At 38.3% G+C, this 24,515-nt stretch overlaps 1 protein-coding gene across 1 annotated transcript in view; it reads left to right on the forward strand.

The window, feature by feature from the left end:
* Positions 1 to 24,515, forward strand: part of ITGA4 (integrin subunit alpha 4) — a 90,526-nt gene that overhangs the window by 44,602 nt on the left and 21,409 nt on the right. The window contains exons 10-17 of the mRNA XM_063428677.1: positions 692 to 800; positions 4,863 to 4,957; positions 6,890 to 6,980; positions 7,833 to 7,878; positions 11,548 to 11,702; positions 14,664 to 14,818; positions 16,007 to 16,168; positions 19,321 to 19,397. Coding sequence (XP_063284747.1) covers positions 692 to 800; positions 4,863 to 4,957; positions 6,890 to 6,980; positions 7,833 to 7,878; positions 11,548 to 11,702; positions 14,664 to 14,818; positions 16,007 to 16,168; positions 19,321 to 19,397 — 890 coding nt within the window. The remainder of the gene's footprint in view (positions 1 to 691; positions 801 to 4,862; positions 4,958 to 6,889; positions 6,981 to 7,832; positions 7,879 to 11,547; positions 11,703 to 14,663; positions 14,819 to 16,006; positions 16,169 to 19,320; positions 19,398 to 24,515) is intronic.

A 24,515-nucleotide genomic window follows, 5' to 3' on the forward strand; every position in this document is an offset into this window, starting at 1 on the left:
CAATAGCAAACGTAGTAAAGCAGGTACACCCATCTAAAGCGAGGACACTCAACGTAAATGTTAAATTAATGCTCTTAACTGATTGATATTCATTTGTATTAACAAAAAAAAAAAAAAAGTGCTCTGTTCATCTATTACCCTATGTAACAAATGTTTTGAAACCTACGTATGGAATGCCGTTGGGGTACCATACGTAAGCATGTAATTTCTATAAGCACTGCAAAAAAAGATTTACAAAAAAAAAAAGACTTATGCCAAGGATAGGCTGGCATGATCACATCAACCGGTCTATATTCAGAATAATATGAGATGATAGCAAACGGTGGATTACAAGTTACAACTCAATGTACATAAAGCATATAGATGATTAAACTGAATGTGGCAGAAACAATTATATCGGGGAAATGTAGGTGTTGAGGTGGGTACCACTGATGAGAGACTGCTTTGTTTAAGAGTTATGAGGCCATTGATATTCTTAATTTCCTTTGTTTTTCTTATTGTTGGTGCTGCTGTGATTGTGAACGTCATTTTATGTATTGCAAGTAGTCTTAGATAATAGTGTTCTCATCTCTTATCATCTCTTAGGATTCTGCCAATATATTTAGGTATTAAGTCTACGATATATGCAATAATCCAGTAATCCATATTTTATATAATTGTCAATGTGTTTATGTATTTTTTTTTTTTTTAGGGAGTGATGGAAGAACTTCCGTTTGAACTTTCTGGAAGTGACTTATACGCAGCAAGATTCGGAGAGACCATAACCAACCTTGGTGACCTCGATAAGGATGGGTTTGAAGGTACAATAACTGTATCTCCCTGAGTAGAGAGAGAATGGCGTGATCAGACCAGATACAAAACTTCTATATGTAACAACAATATCTCCATTAGTTCCATTGAGCAACGTTAGCCATTGCAGCATTACACAGCTGGAGAGCAGGAACACAAAGAATATAGAACCAGGAAATGTTAACACAAACCCTTAAAAGGGCCAAATTGCTGCTTTAAACAAGGAAATCATGACTCACTGAAAGACAATTAGTACAGAAAAATAATCTATGTAAACATTACATTCAGTCCATAGTGGCTATATCCTAGGGCAGTTATTTCCGTATTAAGTACTTCAAACCTTCTTTGGAAAAACAGGTTTTCATTCATTAAGTCTGTTTTTTTTATGCCTTGATATTTACATTCTCTGTGCCGTTTCATTTGGCTGTACTGTACATCATACTTGGCCTCTTTGTTCTTTGGCACGTCTTTTGGTTTGATATTGGCTTGGCACGTCTAGCTCATTGCTTAATTTTAGAATGATTGGAGTCAGCTGCTCTAGTTTGTAAATTCCTGTAGTCTCTTGAAGAAAGCTGTGGTATGTATCTGTTTTAGAATATTCTTAAGGACCATAGATAGAGGAAGGCCACAGGTTATTTATCATTTGCTTTCTTACATGTCAAAATAGCAAACATACTTAGTTTTCTTGCTGATTGCGGGAAAACATATTGGATTATTTTTACAAGTAATCACATACAGATACTTACTAGACTCGCGCTCGGTGAAAACATTTGATTCGGCTGGATTGATTTGCTCGAAAACAAATTTTAGTTTTTGTGGCCAGAGATTCATCCAGATGATGTTTTGGTTCAGATGAATTTCATCCATACAATCAATTTTGGCAAACCAAAAGGACGCAAAAATGGACCAATTGGTGTATGTGGAATATATACATACAGGGTTATTTACTAAAGGGAGAATTCAAAGTTAATTCAAAGAAAATTACAAGTTTAAGGCCAAAGTCACTGAATTGAAAGTATAGCTGAATGAGAGATTTTTTCCAGGCCAGCTGTTTTGACCTTGAATTCACCTTCATTTCTTACTTTAGTGAGTCAACCTGTTTATGAAAAAATATTTTGTATAAACTTTGCAGTACACTCAAATGTGCATTTTCCCACCATTCAATTCACAGATTAAGCGAGAAGAGGTAACTAATAGAGGGAACAAAGATGGAAAAGTAAAAATATATATTTTTTGATAATATATATTTATTATATATACAATTTTTTTTGTTTTACTGCTCCTCCTGTTTTCCCGCTATTGCTCAATTTTCACTTAAATAAAAAAGTAATAAAAAAAATCATCATTTAATGGCTGTTCCCTAACCATCAATCATGTTTTTTTCCATCAATCATTGCTTTTTTTGTGTGTGCCATTGACAGAACTTCAAATCATGAATCAAATGAAACTGCGTGTCCATGGTCTGTGTTGTTTGTTTCATGATTCGTTAACGTGGCGCTTTGGAATTACGGAATTCAGAGAACCTGCTGATCACAAAAAAATTTTGAATTTCTATTCGTTTGACATTGAATGCACATGTCTAATAGTTACACTTGTAGCTAAATATGGAGCCTCATCTTCTCAAGAAGGCCTGATTTAAAGTTTTTGTTATCTATACTTTTTAAATATTTTTCCAGTGCATATTATGATAACAGACATTGAAGAGACATTTCAGAGTACATGAGGAACAAGACAAGGCTTTACATGAAATGCCATATGTTCTGCACTATTTTATAAAATAGAAAACATGGGTAAAACAAGTATGCCTCGTTTCCACTGAGTGGTACGGTTCGGGTCCGTATGGTCTGGTACGCTATTTTGTGTTTTTGTGTTTACATTATGAAAGTGGCCCATACAACCGAACCAAACCGCACCATTCCTGGGCCCCCTTCAGCTGTAGGTCCATAGGAAATGGTACGGTACGGTTAAGGCGGAGCTACTGGCGTCACCCTATCACACAATCCATTGATTGGCGGACAGGAAAATGTCAATGCTCACGACAAATAAAATGCATTTGTTCTAAACCCCACATGCCTCCTAGCTGTCCAACTTGCAATGGAAACGTTCACCTGTATAGGCTGGACCATTCTTACCATTACGAACCGTACTGACCTGAACCATACCGCTCAGTGTAAATGAGTAAGTAGTGTGGTCAGGAGTATAAATGTGTAATAAAAGCAATCAGTAGGCTATAATGCTATGTCTGCAAAAGTTATGGACACAAAAGGTGAAATAGCCTTATGGTTATATTCAGGCACGTGTACCACTCCACAGGCCCCATGAATTAAATCTGGCATATTAGGGTAGAGCTCACTGTGAATGAGAGATATTTGCAAGAACAAAATTAAAAATAACAACAATAAACAAGGATCAAAATCTACAGAACTAGAGCTTCATCGGATTGTACCTAGACTAATTAGGTAGGGGATGATGATTGATGGAGGCTATCTCTACATTTGTAGTGCCCAACTGACCAACATTCAACAAGCTTCAACCTTCCACAACCTTAAACCCATGCTACATTTGGTATGAAGCAACCCACTTACATACGCTCATTTTGCTTATGTTTTTGAATGAACTTTTAAATAGTGTATGCCTGAGAAGTATTATGAATCAGAAACTTTTTAGTGTATTGTTACATTATTATTATTATTATTGTCTTTTTTACTCCTAATAAAATATTTGTTAATATTAATAATAACTGTTAAATGCCAAGTACGATATAAATATCTATGTATATATATTTCATTTGTATCTGGGTGATATACTATACTGCCACTTAGTGGGGAATTTAATTATGACATAATTCCATGAGACTAAAGCATGTTGAAGAATGTGAGTGAAATTTAGCAATATCACAATCTTGTACAATCTTTACAATTTTGATCTGTCACACTAGCTTGGAGTAAATGATTGTGGCTACTGTGTCACAGCTAGCATTCGAGCAAAAATAAACACTAGTTTCCCTCTGTCTTGTTTGTTTCTGTAAATACTGATGTGCTGTTGAATATTTTGGATAAAGGGTTACAAAAGTGGTCATATGGCCGACATCTCCCATTATGCTGGCAAAGCACCAGACGAGGTCTAGTCCACAACATCTGGAATGGTGAAAGTTGCAACCCATGGTCTAGTTGGGGGTACAGAAATTCTGTTTGTCCAGGGCACAGATTGCTCTTCCCTGCTCAAATTATTATGCCAGGATACCGTGTAACACCTGTAATGTGGTTTAACACTATAGTCACCTAAATTACTTTAGCTAAATAAAGCAGTTTTAGTGTATAGATCATTCCCCTGCAATTTCACTGCTCAATTCACTGTCATTTAAGAGTTAAATCACTTTGTTTCTGTTTATGCAGCCCTAGCCACACCTCCCCTGGCTATGATTGACAGAGCCTGCATGAAAAAAAAACTGGTTTCACTTTCAAACAGATGTAATTTACTTTAAATAATTGTATCTCAATCTCTAAATTGAACTTGAATCACATACAGGAGGCTCTTGCAGGGTCTAGCAAGCTATTAACATAGCAGGGGATAAGAAAATCTTAATTAAACAGAACTTGTAATAAAGAGCCTAAATAGGGCTCTCTTTACAGGAAGTGTTTATGGAAGGCTGTGCAAGTCACATGCAGGGAGGTGTGACTAGGGTTCATAAACAAAGGGATTTAACTCCTAAATGGCAGAGGATTGAGCAGTGAGGCTGCAGGGGCATGTTCTATACACCAAAACTGCTTCATTAAGCTAAAGTTGTTTAGGTGACTATAGTGTCCCTTTAAGGAAGCCACGATCCTTAATGCTTGGGGAGTGAAACATGCACTCTCTATTATAAGCTTTTAATATATTTATTTAATTTTAATTTTTTTTCCCCAGAGTCATAATCAAATGTCATTGTATATCAAATATAATTCATAGAAACTAGGTGTTTCTTTTATAAAGCAGTCCTCCTACTTGCATATTAGTTGTTTTGCAAGGTACAAATAATAATATTATAACATGTAATGGAATGGTATATTAAATATGTCTCTAATTCGTTGCAGATGTGGCCATAGGAGCGCCTCATGAAAATGATCTTGAGGGAGCGGTATATATATACAATGGCAGAAAAAGAGGGATAACGCAGTCATTTTCACAGGTATTTAATAAAATCCTCACAAATAAATGGCAATAAATGGTGTTTGACAAATTAGACCATCCCATAGGAGAACTGGCACTGAAATATATCTTGCTTTTTGAGCTATATATATATATATTTATTTTTTTCTTTGTGGGTTTCTCTCTCTCTTTCTCTCTCTGTCTGTGTGATGCTAAAGGTCATATTGTGATATGTATAACATACATAATATTATTTCGACATAATATATTACTGCAATTGAAGAGCTGGATTAATTAACGGAGAGAAATGTTTATCGACTCAAAACTTTCAAATAATTTCTTATGGCTTATTAGGGCTACTTGGCATAAGCTGTTGTGATAATTGTGTTGTGTGTTATAAAAATCTACACCAGGTAAATAAAAAATAATGTTATTTTTGAATGGAAGAAAACACCCGTCCAACAGTTCTACAGATTTGTTGAAAATATTACCCAATTTTCCAGTGATGCTTTCCTGTTGCAAAGTCAACTGTGTCGAAATGTTTTTGTCTTACTTTTCTCTTTGGAAGTCATATCATTGAGATATGCACTTGGGTATTTGATAGAATATTTGATAGAGTCCTAACCGCAACATCTGAGGAAAGGGATTTAGGGGTGATTATTTCTGATGACTTAAAGGTAGGCAGACAATGTAATAGAGCAGCAGGAAATGCTAGCAGAATGCTTGGTTGTATAGGGAGAGGTATTAGCAGTAGAAAGAGGGAAGTGCTCATGCCATTGTACAGAACACTGGTGAGACCTCACTTGGAGTACTGTACACAGTACTGGAGACCGTATCTTCAGAAGGATATTGATACCTTAGAGAGAGTTCAGAGACGGGCTACTAAACTGGTTCATGGATTGCAGGATAAAACTTACCAGGAAAGGTTAAAGGAACTTAACATGTATATCTTGGTGGAAAGACGAGACAGGGGGGATATGATAGAAACATTTAAATACATAAAGGGAATCAACACAGTAAAGGAGGAGACTATATTTAAAAGAAGAAAAACTACCACAACAAGAGGACATAGTCTTAAATTAGAAGGGCAAAGGTTTAAAAATATCAAAAAGTATTACTTTACTGAGAGGGTAGTGGATGCATGGAATAGCCTTCCAGCTGAAGTGGTAGAGGTTAACACAGTAAAGGAGTTTAAGCATGCGTGGGATATGCATAAGGCTATCCTAACTATAAGATAAGGCCAGGGACTACTGTAAAAGTGTAAAAATGGGCAGACTAGATGGGCTGAATGGTTCTTATCTGCCGTCACATTCTATGTTTCTGTTCCTAAAATCACACTCCTTCCACCAAAGCGAAATCTGGCAATCTGTAGTTTAATGTATTTTTTTTTTAAAATAAATTATAAATAAATCTACCATAGATGTCTAACTTTGCTGCTGCAGACAAGGAAAAGGCTGCAGATCCTGAGGGGTAGAAAATGGTACAGATGTCATGTTTATTTGTACTACACTTCATTGTTTGAGATTCATCAAAATTTTCTATAAGCAATGTAAAGTAAAAATAGCCCTCTAAATAGAAAGCATTAGGAAGAAAGGTGTTAATAAGTATAATAATGATCACTCTAAATAATTGCAGGACACTAGTAACAATTTAATTTACAATTAAGACAGCCAAGACAATGATCAATTTAAAAAAACGCTTCTTTCCCGAGTCACTTCCTTAACTCGTCAATATCTGGTTCCTTTTCAGAAATAGACCTAACACTAGTGTTTCCTTTAACTGTATTTTTGATATTGAACCTGGCAGATGTATGTCCAGAATGAGTTTCTGTTCCATGTGTAAAAGTCATTTAGTGAGTACAGAATGATTCGATGTGCAGTGTTTATATGTCAGTCGATATGTACGAGAAGAATTGCTGTACCATGTTTTGAAGTTAATTGCCACTAATCAAAAGTATCTATTACTTTTACAGAGAATACAGGGGAAGACATTTGGCAATGGCTTACAAATGTTTGGACAGTCAATATCTGCTGGGATAGATGTAGATGGAAATGGATATCAAGGTAAAAAAGCATCTTAAAAAACAAACAAACAAAAAAACACAAAAAAAACATTTTTTAAGTTTTTAGGTTGTTGTAGCCTGACATCATCTGTGATGTCACACTGCAGGAAATGTTCAGACCTACCAAGAGTCGTGCACAGCACTGAATCATCATATATTTATTTGATGCTTGATCTTCAAGAGTCTGACTGCTGGTTTAATGTACTCGAGTTCATAGTTCTGAAATCCAGATAAATGTCACCTTGGTCCTTCAAAACAACGTTCTTAACCCAACTTGTGTCAACTCAGTAGCAAGTGCATTAGCAGCTGTTCTTTGTAGTTCAACTTGGGGCAGCTAGCTTCTAACTTCGATTGAAACTAAAGCTTAATTCTCAAGAACTAATATCTTCAACAGAGTCAACATAGAAGCCAATAGGAACCTGATTTGGGCAGAATTTAGAAGGCAGTTAATACACCTTGATACATTCATGAACTTGAATTTAATGTCATTTTTACTTCCCTCTTCTTGACTTCTAATTTTCTTTCTTTGCAATAGTCATTTAAAAAAAAAAAAAAATAACGCTGCTGCACAATGTATCTTCTCTCAAGGCTTTCATTAATAAATTCTAACCACTCATCAACTACACCCCACTGTCTGGTGATTTAAAAAATTGTATTACAGAACTCTTTTTATGGTTGTTGTAGATCTTTGTGCATTATCACAATAGGATTATCAGCCAAGATTAATATACATATATATTTCAGTTAATGTGTAGAATGGAATAACATATTGGTGAATGTGTGTACATACTGTGACATGTTTATGGAGTCAAGTGTCTTTCTTACTGTAATTTTCATCTAATGTATTCTGCAGATGTCGCAATTGGAGCTTTCCTGTCGGACTCCGTGGTACTGCTGAGGTAAGCCTGTAGTGATCCATGTATTAGGAAATATTACTGATAATAACAACAATTACCCTAATTGTACACAGTGAAAGGCAATTTAACCAACTGTGTGCTCTGCAGACTTTCTAGTCTATACGGCTAATACATAGCTTCATGTATTAGCAATTCTTAAAACTACTAAATTATACAAACCTGTTTATAAGCGTAGGAGCTGACATTATTAAGTAATTAAATAAGTGTTTACATTCCAAAATTATTTTACTGTACATCTCAGGGCAAATGATATAAACGAACCCCATGTACCTCCATGTAATATTGTCTTAATGAAACAATACTACAGAAATTTGCTGTGATTGTTCATAAAAATACTTTGTCTAATGTAACATTTAATTGAAGGTATTACAAAATAGATTCTCTCACAAAGCACGCAATCCCCAGGGGAGTGACCCAACTACACCTATTGGTTCACTCACCCAACCTATTATAAAAGAATAACCCACCAACAAGTACAGCACAGTACATACGTAGAACACTAATTAACAACTGGAATGACCCTTTCCCTACACACCAACTAACCAGTCCAGATCCACTCCGCCCCGACAGAGCCTGGCACTGACCATATAAGACCAGGTACATTCTACTTCCCGCACAACCCTTCCCCCCTCACTAAGTACTCCCTCCCCCTTCCTTTATCTTTTCTTCCCCTCTTACCCCCGACCTTCCTCGCCTCCCCACAGCCCATATGGCTGACCACACTAGCAGGCCTGGGCCTCCGCCCCATCCTGGGGGCACACACACAGGGCTTCCGAGCCCAGCACCCTTACATGTAAAGGCCTGGGGCACGATAATAAACCTAGCTTCCACACAGAAAAAACAATATCTCCATAGACTGGAACACACACACCAAGAACTAAGAACCTTAGCATACCAATTCAAAAGACACCCAACAGCAGTCCTACAAACTGGAATCTCCAGATGCCAGGCAGAACTTAAGGAGTTAATGGCTGCAGACTCATTAAAAGCCCTTCGGTGGACCAGGCAATTATTTTATGAGAACTCTAATAAGGCTGATACCCTCCTGGCACATAGGCTACGCCAATGAACCGCACACAAACACATCGACAAAATAAACGACCCAACCGGAAAAACAGAAGAACTCCCTGACCAAGTAGTGGAAGTCTTCCAAACTTACTTTTTAGAGCTAATTGACCACAACCCACAAGTGCGCCTCCATCCGAATACCCTCCATGAAATGACTGACCGGTACCTGAACTCAGTCAAAACATGGGCAGGTCTTTCAAAATTCTGGATGGGTAGAATGGCATCTGTGAAGATGAAGTATATATAAACAAATTAGGTGAGAGCAAAGTCTGTGGTACATACACCAGATATGTATAATAAAAACATGCGATATTACCATATATCTGGATGACCTAAAATAGTGAAATACAAGACATAGTATAGCCTGTATGTAAAGGTAAAAATAAGTGAAGAATAAAATATCCCACTCACGTGTTCCTGAGCCTTTAAAAGTGGCTCAGACTAAAGGCGTTTAACCAGGAGACCAAATCGCTGAAAAGGTGATGAAAGATTCACTGCACACTTTCACTTCTCCCCTGGACGTATTTTTCATGAAACACCAAGCAGGGATGTGGATGCAAGAATACAAACTTTAATTCACATATAACAGCTTAAAATCTGGATCTCCAGCAGAAGGTATTGCACAACGCGTTTCGACAAAAGTCTTTTTCAAAGTGAAGATGAACCTCCTTCCCAGACTCCTTTACTTATTCCAGGCACTACCCATGCAAATATCCACAGTTGACTTGAAAACCGGCAGACCCTAATGGATACATTCATTTGGGCTAACAGGAAAGCCAGAATTAAAAGGGCGACACTCTATATACCCAACAGAGCTGGAGGTTTGGGCCTCCCCCACTACATGCATTATTACCACGCAGCACAACTAGCACAAGTACAGTACCTACACTCCCCCTATGGCATCAAATGCTGGGTGGACCTGGAACACACTCACTCACCCTCACTATACATCTGGCTGCCCAAACCAGCCTGACCACAACTGCCCACCACCACCCCTGCACTCCTAAATTCCATAAAAATCTGGGATAAGCTCACCACCAAATGTTCCCTGGTATCCACCCCCTCTCCACTCACACTGGTCTTACGCAATGCCCAATTCACCCCAGGCATGACCCCCCAACATTTCTCCAGATTCAAGGACAATTACCTCCTACGTTTCTGCCAATTCTTCCATAACCAAAAATGTCTTCCATTCTCAGACCTCCCCAATGCACCCCGCTAACCACCTTCGACGACTTCCGATGCATGCAAATTCACAGCTACTTAGACACACCCACCAATAAAACAGCAGGCACAAAAACTCACACCCCCTTCGAACAGGCTTGCATGAGCTGCCCGATCCAAAAAAGCCAAATATCCACACTATACTCCACAATCATCACCTCCTTCCACAAAGGCTCCTTAACATATGTGTCGGCTTGGGAGAGGGACCTCGGGCCCCCAGACCCTCCCTCGGACTGGGGGAACATATGGGAGGCCACAGCCTCAGTCTCAATTTACGTAAATCAAAGAACAAGCATATATACCGATAATGCGTTGGTACCTCACCCCACTCCGCCTCAGACAAATGGGAATCTCGGACAATGACCTGTACTGGAAACAGTGCGGGGGGAAGGGCACACATCTTCATGTCTGGTGGGAATGCACACAAATAGCACCACTATGGCTTTAAATATCACAAAAGCCAAGATACTACACATTAATGTCCCACTAGACCCATGGACCTGGCTTCTCTCAAAATCACTTGACAACACCCCCGCTACCAAAACAAACTGATAGCAAAGATCGCACTGGCAACCAGAAGAGTGATCGCAGAAACATGGTGCAGACCCGAGATACCATCCCTCCAAATGGTGATACGCAAGATAGAGGACGCCAGAAAGATGGATAAATTGTCCACACTGGTACATGACACCACAACACACTTCAATAAAATATGAGATCCGTGGCTCTGAGTTCCCTCAGCCCACATGAGAACCAGAGGCTTGGAGGAGACAAAAAAAAGCCAATGGCAGCTTCCTACCACCATACGGCCCCACATCATCCCCCCACTACCCCGCTGGAATATAACCCCCTACCCTACTACTCCAGTAGACTCTCCTCTTATTTCCTCCTTTCCAACCCCCTCCTTATCCTCCCCCCCACACACACTTTTTTCTACTTCTTTTTTTTTTTTTGCAGTTGGGTTTCTGGTGTCCAAAGTATTTCTATTAATTTTTAAATCTTTTCTCACTTTCCTGAAATGGTTCAATGAGTGTTTGTTTTAATTAGGATTTTTTTTGGGTGGAGATCCCATGGACTAGAATAGTTTTAGTGCATCCAGAGAAAGATCTATCTCAGACTTTACTGTTCCCCGTTTAACCCAAGCATGTTCTGGTTTCAAATCAGACTCTTACATCCTTTACGATCTCCATAAGACCACAATATCTCATATTTCAGAATTGCACTACGTGTGTGTGAATGATGTAGTCTAGTGGTGAATCCATTTTTCAAGCTGAAATAAAGATACATGCATACAGCAAGTAATTTGGGATAATTTAACCAATAACCATAATCTGGTTTCTGACCTTGTTCTCTCTGTAGAACCAAGCCGGTGGTCATTGTCAATGCAACGTTAGTGATGGCAAGTTCTGTAAATCGGACGAAGGTCAACTGTATTGAAAATGGACATCCTGCAGTGTGCATGAATGTAACAGTCTGCTTCAGTTACGAAGGGCTGGAAGTCCCAGGTCACATTGGTGAGTTGATAAGTTATCTATTTTTAAATACTATGTTTCACAAGTTTACCAATACATATATAAATCTATAAACTTGTGCATAGTAAGAATATTTTGGTTATTATCCTTATAACTTTATTTTATCTAGTGCCAAATGCTAAAGCCCTAGGTACATCATTGAAATGGTATAACAATACTTACAATAGATTTGATGAAGAGGAGAGTATGTCTATCAAACATTTTCTTTACTTCTATGATTAACCTTAAATCTCTATAGAGGCCATTGCTCGGGTCTTTATTATTGGCATAGATGTTAAGCACAAAAGGGAGAATGTTTCTTCACTGAAATGAAAAACTCTTTGAAAAAAAAAAAATTACGACACAAATCAAATATATTATCTTAAACCTAGGAATGAAACAAGCAAATATTTGTGTTAGGAACGTGGCAGTGATACATCAGCAGAGACCGATATAAAATTAGGAACCTTATAACATTGATAAATAATGAATTAAACAAAGAATAATCACAATGATATTTGGGTTGGGCATTATTTTCGGTATTGTATTCATAGAGTGGCACTATAGAAAAGAGCTCTATCACTTTGGGTGGGTCTAAATCTGGTCAGGTCAAGCTCCCTGGAACTTTTATTTGTTCCTAGGACCACATTCCATACAATGACATGATCCCTAATAGCTAGACTGTTTGACATCTGCTTTTCATCTCCGTTAGATGCTACAAAACGGCTTCTCAATAATTAAGATCATTAGACTACTTGCTGGATGCTAATGCTTTCCTTATTGTTGTGTGTCATTTCCAATTTGCATAGACCCTATAGTACAAATTTGCACAGGGTCATCATAAACATTTCTTAGATGTCTTTGAATACTAAACATTAATGCATGGCGTCTCTGTATCCGAGCTTTACTGGTCATATTTATGACCCTGTTTCTGTGTAACTTATGAGAACACCAGTTTGCACAGGCTGCAAGATGCCATAGGCTCAACCTGCATGAAACACTCACTGTTGCAAGTTCACACCAAATCTAACCACAAAACCTCCTATCCCAGTTATCTTTAGAAATACACTTCTTTGGATTTTCCCCTCTCTGTTATGTTGCACCTACAATCAGAACTAGGTTTTCCCTCTCTTCTGAGCAAACACTCTCCTCTCAGGTGCTCTTAAAATCAGATCAAACTCTTAAGCTATGTATTTAAATCCTTACAAACACACTATGACAATATCTCTGTCACAATTAAAAGATATTTTCGGGTGAAGCACTAGAGCACTAAAAGAATTTTCGGGTCAAAATTTATCTCAATTTTTAAATTCTATAATATTCTTCATTTGTTTACCAAATTTCGGTTGCAACGCTGGAGAATAGAAAATGCACATCTCCAGTGGCTTTAGTACATTTGTAAAAAATTGGTAACATTTTTTTTTTTAATAAAATTAGCAAAACAAAATGTAAAAACTATTTTTCTCCACTCTCTGCGCGATAATACATCTATTGAGTCTTGAAGCCATGATTTTACAATAAGGTGCTTTACTATTTGCTCCAGTCTCTGAATCACCCTTGTCTGTGCATACCTATTTGTATACCTAGATCAGTTTTATTAGCTTGTCCCAGGGGAAGATCATTTTCCATAATTATTAATTTTTTTTTTTTAATTCTTTATTTGTAGAATTTTTAAGCATTTGGGGGGGGGGGTACAGAATGAGAGAGAAAAAAAGAAGGGGTTAGAGGATCCATACATTACGGCGTTGTATACCGGAATAACAGATATAGGTTTAGTTTCAATGCTGCTTTAGCGCTATTCCGTGTTATTGTGGCCATGTATGGCCCCCTGTGTCACCGTGTCAGTTGGGTCCTCGGGGGTGGGTGGTGGTTGTCTTGGGGGGAGAGACTCTCGTCAGTGTTGGTGTGTTGTCACGTCATGGTTTCCTTATGTAGTTGCAGGTTCCATAATTATTCTTAATGAAGCACTCCAATTCATTCATGCTTCTACTGCGATCCTTCTGTCCAAGAAAATCCTAGAAACCACACTCCACTACTATAATCTTACTCAAGTTTTAACTCCTAACTTATTCTCAGTGCATGCTAGTAGTAGCACGTTGCTGGTGCTTGTGAACATCCTAGGTCCTATGAAGAAAGGATAGCTGATTATATATGCAGCGGTTTCTAAACTTGGTGTCCCTTCAATCATTGAAACTACTTCCTTTTGTCTGGGTGAAACTGTCCGGGACGGTCCACATAGCCACATGCCCAAAAACAACATTTCGGCATCACACATACTGTAATGCAAATGATAAAAACCAAGTACTGTTCTTACAAGCACAACGTGGGCAATGCACATTGATTTGATGCAGTGTAATATCCCAAAATGGCCACCAGGATTAAAATTTCAAAAATTTAGGCCTCTATTTCATATTTTTGAATAAGCTTTTCAAATTATTTCATATTTTTTGATAAACTTAAATAAATATTTTGAAAAATATTTTAATATTTTGATACTTTTTTATATATATTTTTAGAGATGTTATATTTTTGTATTTGAATTTTCTGGGGGAATTTTTATTTTTAAAGTTTATAGAAAAATATTTAATCACGTCCTAATGACAACAGGGCTGATTGCATATGTTTTCCTTCTCCGCATATGTATAATTTTATTTTGTTATTTTTATAAATTCATCTCCCCATAAGCTTTTCACAGGCTGTGAATATAGAAGTCACATTTACATGCAATCTAATATCAGCAATAATCAGGAGTATAATGTTTAAATAAATTTTATTAAATCATCTGCACTAGCTAATGTAAACTAAAGACAATTTACAGGATTTACAGTAATTCCAAAGACGGGGTCAGATCAGAAATGTAAATATAAAAAGGTCCCAGGAAAAAGTGATGCAAATTCACATGATCCCATTTTACTAGAATGACCTTCTATAAAAAAATGTTTTTTATTATTATTTTTCTTTCAGTTTTACACTATAATATCAGTTCAGATACTAGAAGAAAGCCCGGGACACATGCAAGATTCTACTTTTTATCAAACGGAACAATGGATGTGATTTCAGGAACTATCAACATTCTGCAGCGGATTGCAAATTGTAAAACATACCAGGCTTTCATGCGGGTAATTTTAAACATTTTCCCTTGAAATCTAAATCATGGTTGCTTCCTGTCTTTGTCAACTAGACTTGTTCATAGATCACATAAAAACACACAAGAGGAGAATTGCTTTCTATAAATTGATTTATCTCTATCATATCTGTTTTCTAAGAAACTATTGACATTTGCCACAATGGTTCGTGTTATACACCTGCTTAGAGAATGTCTTTCTCATGAATAATGCAATTTTTACTTGTCACATCAATGAACTTTGTGACTGTTTTTTTTCTATGTATCAGTTTCCAAGATTACTTAGTCATTAAGATACGGTTACAATATGTATTAAAGGAGTATTCCAGACTGGAAGTGATTCTCAGTGTTTTAATGCAGGATATAGAATATCCAGTAAAATATATGCAAAAACAAAATTCTAAAAAAAAACACTAGATAATTCTAATGCAAGGCATGATCTCTACACATCCCAGGAAGTAGAGTGACCAACCACAAGCCTTTATTCTGGTCTATACAGCCTGATGTTTTAGACATATTTCACCCTGTATTGCAAAGGTTAAAGTGTAGAATGGTACGCGCAGTTTAACTCTGTTTGCAGAAGTTAGAAATCTGACTGTAAATAACCTACACAGAAAAGATAACTAGAACCTGTGTCTCTTTTACCCTTAAATCTTACTACCACAAACTCGGTGTTCACTGTGTGTACAGAGTGTAGTAGGATGGAGATGAGTAGCAGATTTCAAAGTTCTATGTGCACAGCTTCCAGGATTTCTGGAATGTGCAGTTTGGCTTTCCACTCATGTAAGCTGTTGCCTGAACTACAAATTCAAGAAACTTTAGCTGTGTCTCCTGAGTGTAACGTTGTTATTGGAGAAAATACTTCCAGGTAGGTGAGTCATGAAAAAAGGGCACGCTTATGAAGCTGTGACATCACGTACGAAGTACATTAACCAGCAAGAATAAAGTGGTTTATTATGTTTCAGATGAGGAAGAGTAAGATGCAGAATGCACAATTGTGTGTTTTGATGATACAGAATTTAACATGCAAAAATACAGCTAATTATTAAGGCTGCAAGATAAAAATGCATAAATGTCCCTTTAAAGACAACTTTGGTTCTAGTCAAAGTGTCGCATCACAAAAGTAAGAAAACTATATCCAGTACAAATGCATGGAATGTAATTGATTTGGTTTCTGTTTTAGAAAGATGTGCGGGATATTCTTACTCCAATACACATGGAAACCCGTTACCATCTTGGAGAACATATAGTATATAAGAAAAGTAAGAGAAATGTGCAAACATTTACCCCACTCCAACCAATTCTTCAGCAGCAAGAAGAAAGTGACAGTGTAATAAGACATGTGGTAAGAAGATATTTTATTATTTTATATTTCGTATATCATTTCATTTTTTTTATTTGTTTTCCCTCTTAATTCTCTTAAGGTGACACTATATTCACCCAGACCACTTCAGCTCAATGAAGTGGTCTGGGTGCAATGTCCCTCAGGTTTTAACCCTTCAGATGCAAACATAGCAGTTTCAGCGAAACTGCTATGTTTACATTGCAGGGTTAAGCCAGCCTCTAGTGACTGTCTTCCGGACAGCCACTAGAGGTGCATCTGCGGTGCTGGAATAAGGTAAGCTGCTGAATGGGTTTTAACCCCTTCAATGCCACGGGAGCTGGACTCTGAGGGTAGGAGCACCCTCAGGGCACTATAGTGTCAGGAAAACCGCTTTGTTTTCCTGACACTATAGTGATCCTTTAATTATAAATGTAGCTTCTACTGTATAGTATACTGGCTAGGACATGCAAAGTAAACACATTTTAACTTGCTCAATATGGTATAAAATAGAATTTATTAGACACAGTGCAATTGTTGAAGATGGACTAGACAGTATATATGATGACTGAAGGTGAGTTAGACATCATACATAATGATAGAAGGTTGCCTAGACTGTATATACAATGATTTGAAGGTTGGCTACACAGTATATACAATGATTTGAAGGTTGGCTAGACAGTGTATACAATGATTTGAAGGTTGGCTAGACAGTGTATACAATGATTTGAAGGTTGGCTACACAGTGTATACAATGATTTGAAGGTTGGCTAGACCGTGTATACAATGATTTGAAGGTTGGCTAGACCGTGTATACAATGATTTTGTAGGTTGGCTACACAGTATATACAATGATTTGAAGGTTGGCTACACAGTATATACAATGATTTTGTAGGTTGGCTACAACTTATGTACAATGATTTGAATGTTGCCTAGACTGTATAAACAATCATTTGAAGGGTTGACTAGACAGTATATACAATGATTTGAAGGTTGAAGGTTGGCTAGACAGCACATATAATTATTTGAAGGTTTGCTGGACAGTATATGCAATGACTGGAGGTTGGCTAGACTGTATGTATAATGTAATGTATAATGACTTAAATGTCGGTTATCAAATGCTTATGTTTTGCTTATGCAGCATATACATTGCCCAACTAATATGTAAAGCAAGACAAAAAAGGAAAGACAACAGACTAGACAACCCTCCCCAGCACAAACAATATTGTAGCCTAAAGTGCTGCTATTAAATCTTTGGATATACTAATATGCCCTGAACTGTTAAGTGGTGTTACGGTGCAAAGAGTATGGAAGATCAGAGGTTGACATGAAATGCCAAGTCTGGTTACAAACAAGTATTTAAAAAACAAAGGATCCAAAATGGTCTAATGTGAATAAAAAAAACCAACAACAACACTTTACTCCACTCCAAACACATTGCATAGGGTTTTAATAACACAGACAGGATGTCGTTATCTTGTAAATTCAATGGAATGTGACCCATGAAGCGGAAAGTATCACACTAAAATACAGTTTACTGGAAAACACAAAAAAGATTAAAAAAAACAAAACAAGGAAGCTCGGGATTGTTTACATTTAAATTTGGGAAGATATCCAATCTTCTGGGCATGAATGAAAAATTATCACTTTTGAATGAAATCCATGACTCTGCATGTTTTGTTGTATAAATGTCAAAGATAATTTTAAATGGGGTTAACAAGATAAAGAGACATATCAGTCCTTTGTGAGATTTCAATGCTATGAAACCTCCTGTTTTGTTAGTGACGGTTGTTAAATGGTGAAACGCATTGGGTGCTATATGAGAAATATAAAATTATTTTCAACAGATGAGGTTAAAGTTGCCCCAAAACCTAAAGCAAAAAAAAAAAAAAAAAAAAAACCCCTAAACAACTTTTAAGAAATATCCATAATTTGGCAAAAATCAAGTCAGTAACCTTCAATTTTTTAATGTGTTGCTTGGGTTACAAAACTTTAGAAACTACAATGGAAATTTGCAGAAAACAAACTATTCAAATAACAACTATTCTATTAAAATGTTAAATGTCTCTTGGCCTTTATTGCAGTCAATTATATGGGTATATTATAATATGCTCTCAATAGTGAATAGAGTCATTTTCCATTTACTCCAGGGTTAAGTCTTCTGTCATATCAGGGATGGTTTCTGTTCTCTCTCCAGGAGTTTAAATCTTCCAGCTTAAATTAAAGTGTTAATCTTATGTTATATGCTCTTACTAAATTCCCTATTCACAAAGCAGCTCACAGTTTCAAGTGTGTGTCTTCTGCAAAGACAATCCCTTACATATCATGTTCTTGGCTGAATATTTTTTGTCATGTGCATGTGGCCCCGGCACTCCCCACCATATCACACCATGCAGAACGACACTGTGCATCATTCTGCAATTGTGTCAGGAACACAGCCACTACAATGTTGCACCCTCCCAACACAGCTCATAATTTTACATATGATAATTTCAGTGCATCATCCGTGCTACTTAGCCCAAAGATACTCTAGTGCCGCACATTTGACCCCAACCAATGAGCAACCAGTCAGCACTATATAAGCAGTGTACATGGATGGGTGTTTTGGCCTGTTGTGCCTTCTTTATACAAGAGAGTACAAGAGAGTACATTAAAACAACCAGCTAGTTCTTTGCACAGCAATGCACGTGCATGATCAAGCCTAATATCTAGCAAAAAGATTGATGTATAATAATGTAGATATAATAAAGGGTTACATCTCCCAGGAAACCGCAATTTAATAAATGCGTATTTTCCTAATACATTTCATATAATAAACGGTTTCAGGATTTAGGCCACACTGCGCCATCGATGGGGTATAGAGGGATAGGCCGGCATTCTGTCATAACCAAAATGAGCAGAGCCAGGGATTTTGTGATATCTTCAAAACGTCCAGTTTGCCACTGTCTAATTGTAACATTCTTATGGACTTTAATCATGGAACATGTTTTATCTGATTGATTTTCTTGAAGTGACGTGACAAGGTTTGTTTGTGAAATGGCTTTACATCGATTAATTTCATAGCATGATCTAGAAATACAGTAAGCATTAGTATATAGCCTCTTTATAATGAATCCGTTAATGTTACCTGTTGTATATTTTCATATCCTCATGTTTAGTTTTTGTGATCTTTACAGGTAACCTTTGCAAGATACTGTGGTTTACCCAACTGCTCTGCGGACTTGCAGATCTCTGGCAAATTCTCATTTCCAAAGTAAGTGTACATTAAGCTTTAAATATTTAAATGGACAGTCAACCTAAAGTAGACACTTTCATTATTAAGTGATAACAAAGGGGGGAATTCAGCGCTTGTAGATTACTGGTATTGTTTTTTTTTGTTTGTTTGTTTTTTAATTCTTTATTTTCGGAGTGCAGAGTTAGGTACACATTGCAAGCTTGGTAACAAATACAACAGTTGGTATACACGTGAAATACAGGGTATGCTGCACTTTTTTTTTGTAGGAAAGAGAACAAGCGAAAGAGCATTATTGTCTAGTAAACTATAACAGGACATTTGTGGTGGACTGGCAATAATTAAACATGCATATCTAGGGTACAAAAGTCTGGTACAGGCTTAACTGACATAGGTATTACTTTTGTAATAACAGGCATAATACATTGTGGTAATAGTAGTTTGGTAGGGTACAGACAGGTGGTTGTGCCTCAGATTTCGAGGAGTGTCTGCCTACAGGCAGGTGAGTTATATATGCAGGAGCCATAGCACCTATAGTTAGGGTCATATTGTACAGGCTAGAACTATGTGGGGAACAGGCTGCTACAGGCAGGCATCTAGCGTAGTGGATGGCTCATAAGTGTTTTTAGGTTGTATGCGGGCGTTTGCAGGGTAGGTGATTTGAGTCACATAGAACAAAAAGAGCAACGAAAGAGCCAAATGGAAGGTACACTTTAGAGAACGGGGAATAACCCCAAATGTAACATAACAAAGGAGGACAGCAAGTGTACCTGTATGTAGTAAGTTATTACTCAGATATGTGTATATTCAAAGAAAAGTATGATAATCTCAACAGAGTATTTAACTGTAAGGCAAAGTCTACCACTGGTAGAGTCAGATGCTCAGTAGGTAAATGAAGAAAAACAAATAAATTTTATTCAATAATATTAAAACCACAACGTGCTAGTGTACATAAGTGTAGATCAAAAATAGTGCTACAACTAAAACCTAAAATAGGTGTATAAATAAAAAGAAAACAAGTATCAGCCAGAACCATATATCTATTTTCGTTCTTAATGCGGTCGTCAAAATATTGACGGGACTGGTAAGCAAACCACAGGCTACTTGGTAGATATGAGGGAGATCTCCAAAGCTAATTAGCAGTAAAAAAATGCGATGCATAAAGTATTAGGGGATTGGGCCAGTCTGGTAAGGAAGATATATATGTAGGGACAAAAGAAGAGAGCACAGCTCCCCGTGAGAACGGAGAGATAGTAACGGTCACAACTGTATTGTTGACAACAATGTAGCTGGAGTCTGTAGTCACTGATGGTCTAAATTGCGTAATAAAGCAGCTATCTCTGCATATCTAGTACCAACAGTTATGTTAGCAGCTAGTAATCGGAGCCTGTGAACGCTAAAGGTCTGGTGTTATGTAATGAGGCAGCTATCTCTGCGTATATCGTAACGAAGACATCAGTTAAGTTAGCAACAAAATAACTGAAGCCTGTGACCACGAATGGTCTGATGTTTCGTAATAAATCAGCAATCTCTAATAAAACTGCTGTTATACAGAACGCTGAAGATTTAAGCGATGAATAAAACAGTATAGTATAAAGCTGTGCTAAGGTGTTAAGTAAATACTATAGCAAAAGCTGTCCCTGTGCCTTCGAGGGCACCTATCATCCCACACAATTAAGATAAATTGACAGTAGAGAAACCGTTACTGTAACGGAAAGATAGTAGGTAGAAGCGCTGAGAATAGCTGTAATAAGGATAGAGCAATGCTGAACAGAGACCACCTGTTACTAGGGCTCGAGTCCTGCAGGAACGCATGGGAACGGCGTTCCTGCACTTTTTCCAAAGCAGGAACGCCGTTCCCAGTCCTGCAGGACCTGCCCTGCTAACTGCAAACAGGGGCCATCACACGCGGCGTTCTTCTCCAGCTCTCTCAGCTTCAACTCTCGCGAGACCCGCAGCTGTAAGAGCGTTGCCACGGGTTACCATGGCAACGCTCCGCACAGGCGAGTCTCGCGAGAGTTGAAGCTGAGAGAGCTGGAGAAGAACGCCGCGTGTGATGGCCCCTGTGTGCAGCGGCTGCTACCCTCCACCGGACCACCAGGCGATCTCCCCCTCCCTGACAAGGTAAGAAGCAGGGAGGGGGGAGTAAATTAAAAAAAAAACATAAACACATAAAAGTTAAAAAGCAAATGCATCCCCCCCATCATCCAGCACACACACACATAATCCAGCACACACACACACACACACACACACACACACATCATCCAACACACACACACACACATCATCCAGCACACACACACACACATCATCCAGCACACACACACACATCATCCAGCACACACACATCATCCAGCACACACACATCATCCAGCACACACACATCATCTAGCACACACACACACACACGCACACACATCATCCAGCACACACACACATCATCCAGCACACACACACACACATAATCCAGCACACACACACACATAATCCAGCACACACACACACATAATCCAGCACACACACACACACATAATCCAGTACACACACACACACACATAATCCAGCACACACACACACACACACACACACACACATAATCCAGTACACACACACATAATCCAGCACACACACACATAATCCAGTACACACACACACACACACATAATCCAGCGCACACACACACACATAATCCAGTACACACACACACATAATCCAGTACACACACATAATCCAGCACACACACACACATAATCCAGTACACACACACATAATCCAGCACACACACACACATAATCCAGCGTACACACACACATAATCCAGCACACACACACACACATAATCCAGCACACACACACACACATAATCCAGCACACACACACACATAATCCAGCACACACACACATAATCCAGCACACACACACATAATCCAGCACACACACACATAATCCAGTACACACACACACATAATCCAGTACACACACACATAATCCAGTACACACACACATAATCCAGCACACACACACATAATCCAGCACACACACACATAATCCAGCACACACACACATAATCCAGCACACACACACACATAATCCAGTACACACACACACACACACACACATCATCCAGCGCGTACACACACACACACACACATAATCCAGCACACACACATAATCCAGTACACACACACACACACACACACATCATCCAGCGCGTACACACACACACACACACATCATCCAGCACACACACACACATCATCCAGCACACACACACATAATCCAGTATACACACACATAATCCAGTATACACACACATAATCCAGTACACACACACATCATCCAGCACACACACATCATCCAGCACACACACACATCATCCAGCGCACACACACACATAATCCAGCACACACACACATCATCCAGTACACACACACACATAATCCAGCACACACACACATAATCCAGTACACACACACATAATCCAGTACACACACACACACACACACACATCATCCAGCACACACACACACATCATCCAGCACACACACACACATCATCCAGTACACACACACATCATCCAGCACACACACATCATCCAGCACACACACATCATCCAGCACACACACATAATCCAGTACACACACACATCATCCAGCACACACACACACATCATCCAGCACACACACACACATCATCCAGCACACACACACACATCATCCAGCGCACACACACACATAATCCAGCACACACACACATAGTCCAGCACACACACACATAATCCAGCACACACACACACATAATCCAGCACACACACACACATAATCCAGCACACACACATAATCCAGCACACACACACACAATCCAGCACACACACACACATAATCCAGCACACACACACACACACATAATCCAGCACACACACACATAATCCAGCACACACACACATAATCCAGCACACACACACATCATCCAGCACCCACACACACACACACACACATAATCCAGCACACACACACTGCATTCATTATACACAATCTGCACTTACTACAAACACACTACATTCATTATACACACTCTGCACTCATTACAAACACACTAAATTCACTGTACACACTGCACTCACTACACACACTACATTCACTATACACACTCTGCATTCATTATACACACTCTGCATTCACTACACACACACTACATACACTGCATTCATTATACACACTGCATTCATTATACACACTCTGCACTCACTACAAACACACTACATTCACTATACACACTGCATTCATTATATAGACTCTGCATTCATTATACACACTCTGCACTCACTACACACTACATTCACTATACACACTCTGCATTCACTACAAACACACTACATACACTGCATTCATTATACACACTCTGCACTCACTACAAACACACTACATTCATTATACACATTGCACTCACTACAAACACACTACATTCATTATACACACTGCACTCACTACAAACACTTTGCACTCACTACACACTATTCATTATACACACTGCACTCACTACACACACACTACATTCATTATACACATTCTGCACTCACTACAAACACACTACATTTATTATACACACTGCACTCACTACAAACACTTCATTATACACACTCTGCTCTCACTACAAACACACTAAATTTATTATACACACTGCACTCACTACAAACACACTACATTCATTATACACACTGCACTCACTACAAACACACTACATTCATTATCCATACTCTGCATTCACTACAAACACACTACATTCATTATACACACCCTGCACTGCACTATATGCATAGGAGTGTAATTTTTTTTTAAGGGGGGGGGGGGAGGCGGAATCTTGGGTGAGTTCCCACACTTTTTTCCCCAGGACTTGACCCCTGCCTGTTACTACCGCTAGAGCTGTGCTATAAACTGTGCCTTCGAGGGCACCTCACTCTAATCCCACTGGTCAAGATACAAAATAAGGTAGTAAAATACGAAATACATAAATCCATTGATAACTAATTCTTAAATCAGTGTGCTCAATAGAGTCGATTAGCGCACTGAAAGCCTCTACTGTTAAAGGTAAATTAGAAATAGTTAAAGGTAAGTAGCATGGTCGCAGATACAAGTAC

Source organism: Pelobates fuscus, chromosome 8, assembly GCF_036172605.1.
Source record: "Pelobates fuscus isolate aPelFus1 chromosome 8, aPelFus1.pri, whole genome shotgun sequence".
Classification (NCBI taxonomy): Eukaryota; Metazoa; Chordata; class Amphibia; order Anura; family Pelobatidae; genus Pelobates; species Pelobates fuscus.